The sequence below is a fragment of the Trachymyrmex septentrionalis genome, unplaced genomic scaffold, assembly GCF_001594115.1.
Source record: "Trachymyrmex septentrionalis isolate Tsep2-gDNA-1 unplaced genomic scaffold, Tsep1.0 scaffold25, whole genome shotgun sequence".
Classification (NCBI taxonomy): Eukaryota; Metazoa; Arthropoda; class Insecta; order Hymenoptera; family Formicidae; genus Trachymyrmex; species Trachymyrmex septentrionalis.
In genome coordinates, this window is record NW_017305408.1 from 2,479,325 (window position 1) to 2,485,324 (window position 6,000).

The 6,000-nt window shown below is 31.3% G+C and overlaps 2 protein-coding genes across 4 annotated transcripts in view; both read left to right on the forward strand.

The window, feature by feature from the left end:
* Positions 1–197: 197 nt before the first annotated feature.
* Positions 198–2,309, forward strand: LOC108748936 (PQ-loop repeat-containing protein 1). 3 transcript variants are annotated; one of them, XM_018487367.1, is made up of 5 exons: positions 198–458; positions 536–772; positions 1,486–1,622; positions 1,696–1,936; positions 2,017–2,309. In XM_018487367.1, the coding sequence occupies exons 2-5, from the start codon at positions 582–584 to the stop codon at positions 2,231–2,233; spliced, it is 786 nt and encodes a 261-aa protein (XP_018342869.1). In that variant the 5' UTR covers positions 198–458; positions 536–581; the 3' UTR covers positions 2,234–2,309. The 3 variants fall into 3 exon arrangements, with proteins under 3 accessions (XP_018342869.1, XP_018342871.1, XP_018342870.1); XM_018487369.1 differs by having other exon boundaries at positions 1,720–1,936; XM_018487368.1 differs by having other exon boundaries at positions 198–409.
* Positions 2,310–2,851: 542 nt separating this feature from the next.
* The window catches only part of LOC108748932, a 3,471-nt gene continuing 322 nt past the window's right edge, over positions 2,852–6,000 (forward strand). Inside the window, exons 1-6 of the mRNA XM_018487361.1 lie at positions 2,852–2,966; positions 3,042–3,274; positions 3,481–3,758; positions 4,611–4,959; positions 5,091–5,471; positions 5,533–5,964. Of these exons, the coding sequence (XP_018342863.1) occupies positions 2,924–2,966; positions 3,042–3,274; positions 3,481–3,758; positions 4,611–4,959; positions 5,091–5,471; positions 5,533–5,964 (1,716 nt within the window). The 5' untranslated portion in view covers positions 2,852–2,923. The remainder of the gene's footprint in view (positions 2,967–3,041; positions 3,275–3,480; positions 3,759–4,610; positions 4,960–5,090; positions 5,472–5,532; positions 5,965–6,000) is intronic.

Genomic DNA, 6,000 nt, shown 5'->3' on the forward strand with positions numbered 1-6,000 from the left:
TAATCCTTTTTCAAGCTGAATAGAAAAAGAAAAGCAATAAGTGTGAATATATACTGATATCAATGCCAGAATTAGAAATCTTGGGAACAGCACTGGTTTAGTTTATTATTTATTTAGTATTATATATATTTGCACAATATGTAAAAAAATTTGAAAATTTCGAGCTTTTGTGACGACCTCTATTGGTCACTCGCGAAATGTCTCGCGCGTTGACGCGGTTGAGAAATGTACGAAAATAGAAATAAATAAAAATACACTCTTTGTCTCGAGCTGTCTCGAGCGTAAACATCGTATCAAGGGACGAAATTTTACACGATGCAGTGACATTTATTTATCTCAACGTATATTGCGCGTAAATTCGGCCTACCAACGTCCAGCTGACATTTGAATATGGATACGTACTCATGTGGCACGTATCAGCGATATGACGATGAATGGCCGGCTTGTAACCTAAAAACGTAAATTATTATCACACGTTACGATTATCTCGTTAATTGTTCGCACATATGATTAACATCTCTTCTCGATGTGATAGATCGACGGCAGAGCACGGGGTATGTTAGAAACGGAGATCTGTAACGATGGACGACACGTACGAGCTGAACCTGAAGAATCTAGCCGGTTGGATCGCATCCTGTACATTGATCTTCGGCGCGGTTGTACCCTATGTACCGCAGTACAAGGAAATTAAAAGGAAGGAAGATGCTGAAGGATTTTCCCTTTACGTTTGTCTCACCCTCCTGATTGCCAACACGCTTCGTATATTATTCTGGTTTGTATCTGCCAGAGACATGATGTGTTCTTCCAACAAGCAACATAAATGACACTGTGATAATGAATCATCACATTCTTGTTGTTTGCTAATGTTAAAACAAAGATGACACATGGTGTGCCTTCCAACCCAACAAGCGATACGATGCGACACAATGATTATATCATTTTTGTTTAACATTGATAAACAAGGATGTAATGATCCATTGTGTCACACTGTATTACTTGTGTCGCTATTTGTCATGTCTTCTTTTCTAACAACTTTTAGTGCTTCTTAACATTCTTGTATATAATGTTTTAATAATATTCTGATATTCTAGACATTTTGCATATCTTAATTCTTCATAAATTACTTTGAATTACCTTCCATTTTAAACTTAAACCACCTGGGTAAAAGACAATTTTTTTTCAAAAAGTTTGTAGGCTTCAAATAATTTTAAAAACTACTAGTTACTTTTTTAACACTTAAAAATAGGATGAATAGGATTGTACAATTGTATGACCTAAAATATTTTTTACTTATTCTATACATGTTTAAATCTGAGACTGAATCGACAAAATAATTCAGAGTTGATAAATCATTTGGGTCTTTAAATCTCCATGTGATTTAAATCTTCACTCTACGGAGAGTTAATACATGTTTATTATTATATGACAAAAATAAATCATTAAATGTGTCTTCAAGTATGGACACTACATATATTCTCTTTACAGGTTTGGCAAACACTATGAACTTCCGCTTTTGTTGCAAAGTATACTTATGATTCTGGCAATGTTTGTTATGATTAAACTTTGTATTAATGTACAAAACAGAACGCAGATAATCAAAGCAAAAGATCGTGTACTTACAGGTGAATATATCTTATTATTGCAGATATATATAGATATTGATTTATATATACATATAAATACCTGCATTTATAGGTGGCGAATTTTTATACTTTACAGATTTGGATGCTAGATTCTTTTGGAAGTGGACAGACTTCAAGTCTTACTTGGGTTTCATGATTCTGTTCGCTGGCACAGGTGGTGTGATAACATATTTATTTCTGGACATACCGATGTTTATTGAAATTGTTGGATTCTTAGCAGTATTGATAGAAGCTATGCTAGGAGTCCCTCAATTTCTTCGCAATTTGTCAAACAAGTCAACTGTAGGAATGAGGTGAGGATTAGATACAGAAAAAAAAGAAACTACGTAAACTATGCATATATACATTTAATTAATATTTTACTGTATTTTAGCATAGCGATGGTGGCAATGTGGACTGTAGGAGATATTTTCAAAACGTGTTACTTTATTTTGAGAGATACTCCGGTGCAATTTCAGGTGTGCGGTGCCATTCAAGTCACGATCGATGTTGCCATTTTAGCACAAGTATATCTTTACAAGACTAAGAATAATGTAAATACAAGAGCTCCAACGAGAGCTCTAACGAGAGCTCCAACGAGATCGGATTGAAGATCATTTTGCTGTCGCTGTCTATTGAAAACAGATCTCTCCGAACAACAATAATACTTCGCCTAAATCTAAATATACAGATTTTTAACTTTTTAATAGTGATCTAGTGAAATATAAAAAGAAATTATATTTTTATATTGACTGATCGTTGTCAAACATTTATATGTATTTAAGTTTCTTAATATTTATCGAACAAAGTGCAGTTAATATTTTGATAACAATTTTAGTATTTATCGATATTTAATATATAAACATACAATTTGTTATTTTATAAAATTCATATCTCATTATATTAATCATTCCATTCTATGCCAAATGTAATCATCTGTTCCTCATATATAATTTTACTTTTAAATATAATGTTATTAAATTATTGATTATAAATATAATCTTATTGAGTTGATATTAATTCTACAGCTGCATATTCCCATGTTATTAATGATGAGAGTACCAGACAAATGGCGGGAGTTTAACACGTGTCCGTTGCTTAGTGACAGATCGTCAACAAAACTTCGTGAATAAAGTGGCAGACATGGCATAGCTCCCATCTAAAGGGAGAATGGAAAATTTTTAATGTCATCAAATCACTTTGCATTGCTCAAAATTTTTTAAGAGAACTTTCTTTTGCTCAATAATTATTTTTTATTATTGTAGTTATCGAGAATCGTATATTTGAATTTTTCGTCAGAAATGACAAGATGTATGAAGAAGCAGGTTAATCTAAAAAGCAGCAGTGAGTGTTTATAATACGTATATAATAGTATTCTAATTTATAATTGTAATATTAAAAATTCTATAAAAAATGTAGCTTATAATCAAACGGGACAGAATTATTATGAGCAATTGGCGGCGTATAATTCAATGAGCACGCATCTACGAAAGATTTTATTGGCAAGAAGCGTAATTGATACAAGAAATAAAATTTATTTGAAAAGAAATCAGCGATACAAAGTGCAAAGAACTGATGATAGCGAAGTCTGTTTTCATCTGGAATCGGACGAAATCGATAGATTGGCCTATGATACTCAACATCATCCCATGGTAAAGTTCAATACAGCTAACATCAAAATTATAAATTGGAATGAATGTAACAAACGGATAAAGATTTCTCCGAACAGATAGATAATTATTAAGCTAATTATTTTGATGATTGGTTGATTGATTTTGGTGATTTTAGAGATTAAGAATTTGCTACTTTTTGAAACCAAAATAATTTTTTAAATCTGTGCTTTGAAATTTTTATGTAGGATATATTAGGAACATGTTTAAACGCGAAGCATCTGGACTTTTGCAATTGTAATTTAGATCAATTGAAAGCTTGTAGTAGTCACACATATTGTGACGTAACTGATCAAATGGATCGATGGCAACGATCAACATCAAAGAGTCAAAGAACATCGCCAGCAACATGTTCGTCGAAACGTAAAAAATGTTTAGTATCAAATTTTATTTGCAAAAAGGAACTGAAATCTACGCGAGATGTCCCTAATGTAGTCAGTCCATCAACATGCTTTTTGCGACAGAGGTGAGCTTGTATTAAAGATTCAAATTATTAATTATTTTATTCAACTTCCTCTCTTCTCCATAAAAATTGTTGCTGTAACTTTTAACAAATATATATATATATATTTTTATAAATATGCTAATTATATCTATGTTTAAAATAAATTACATGAAATTTATATATACAGAATGTCCCAGAATGACCGTCAAATATTTCGTGTGCTAGTAGAGTAGACTAAATTAAATCGCAAAGTCCTCTATTATTTTGCAATTTTTATAACAGTTAACAAGATATTAATTATTAAAAATTTCTGAATATTAGTTTTTAATAATTTTTTATCCAGGTACTATCAACTTTACAGAAAAACAACTAATAAAAATTATTTATTTTTTCTTAGAATTCTGAGAATTTTTTAATATCGCATTTTCTCATGTTGATAAAAATAGTTGCCAATATATATATGTATATATAAGAAAATACAGTACTAAAAAGTTGATAAAAAAATTCTGAAAGAATTCTTAGAACTCTATGAGAAGAAAATAAATAATTTTTGTCTCTTGTTTTTTTGTAAAATTGATAGTACTCGCGTAAAAAATTATTAAAAATAAAATATTCGGCGATTTTTAATTATTAATATCTTGTTAACTATTGGGAAAATTGTAAAATGGACTTTTTAACTCAGTTTAGTCTGGTCTACCTATGCACGAAATATTTTTATTAAATATTTTTAGTAAATATTTACGAAATATTATAGGCAGTCATTCTGGGATATATATTTTTTATAAGTATTATAATTATCTATGTTCAAAATATATTACTCGAGATTTATATATCTGAAAATTCCCTTTTTTATTTCATTTTTCATTTTTGTAGAAGGTGTAGATACGAAGGTGTAGAAAAAGAGCTCCCAGTTCCTTGCACAGCTACTAGATTAGATTCAACAATGTTTAAATCCAGATCTCAATCCCCAAGACAGACAAAAATCGATTATCACACGGTATCTTCAAGCGTCTCGCAATGTTACGATTTTGATTACGATAAAAAATATATTAAAGACCCCATTTTTAAACAATGTATATCTCAAAAAGAGGAAGAGAAGAAATATATTAAATTTGTTTACGACATCACCAAAGAAATAATGCAGAGAGGACTTTATACCGATAAAGAGTTGCAGGACGTATTTAAGAAGCACATTAATCGATATAAAGGAATATTAAACATGGTATAAATAATAAAATTGTCATAAATGTAAAAGAACTTTACTTTAATATCTTACAATTTCTTAAATCGTATTGATATCTCCCTCAATATTTATCAATATATTATCTTTATGGATTTTCTCTTTTATTTCAGAATAAAATGCTGTACGAGATTTATCAGTTAAAGATCTCCTTAAATATAGTAGATTCAGACACAGACGAAGAGCTAGAAGATTTGATCCATGCGCAAAAATTATTAAGTATATCTGAGATTAGGCCACCTACGCCGCCGAAGGTTTTGGATGAAAATAAAGTGATGGCAAAATTAGAATCTTATCAGAAAATGATGAAAGCTGACAGATCTCCAAAAATGACTACGAAATCAGTGATGCTGGTCGACGCGAACCCTGAACTATTTATCACCGAAAGGGATGTGCTGATATCGTTGGTGGAAGCAGGTGTAGATCTCAAACAAATTCAACATATTTGTAAGAATCTACGTTACAAGAGTAGAGACATCAACTTCACTGAAGAGGTAAGATAATTCAACATTCTTCATTATTTCGGAAATAAATAATAATCTCTACTTTATTTAGATACAAATAGACACGGAAACTTATTCTGCGGACTTGAAAGTAAACAATTTAGAACTGAAAGACAACAAGCAGGTTTTTGTGGCTGCTGAAAGTGCTAAGTCTGCCGTGGATAATTCAATTAAATTTTTTGAAAAACAAGAACCGAGTCCTTCGACACCGAATTTCGTATCCACGCAAGACGAGGCAGTGGAAGAAGAGAAGACGGAATCTGAAATCACATCTGAACATAATGATAAAGCAGAAAAACAAGAACCGAGTCCTTCGATACCGAATTTCGTATCCACGCAAGATGAGACAGTGGAAGAGGAGAAAACAGAGCCTGAAATCACATCTGAACATGATGATAAAGCAGAAAAACAAGAACCGAGTCCTTCGACATCGAATTTCGTATCCACGCAAGACGAGACAGTGGAAGAGAAGACGGAATCTGAAATGACATTTGAACATGATGATAAAACAGAATCGTAA

Coding starts and splice junctions, on each gene's coding strand:
- LOC108748936 (XM_018487367.1), top strand. CDS start 582: ATGGACGACACGTACGAGCTGAACCTGAAGAATCTAGCCGGTTGGATC. Junction 773..1,485: donor ACGCTTCGTATATTATTCTG/GTTTGTATCTGC, acceptor TTCTCTTTACAG/GTTTGGCAAACACTATGAAC. Junction 1,623..1,695: donor AAAAGATCGTGTACTTACAG/GTGAATATATCT, acceptor CTGCATTTATAG/GTGGCGAATTTTTATACTTT.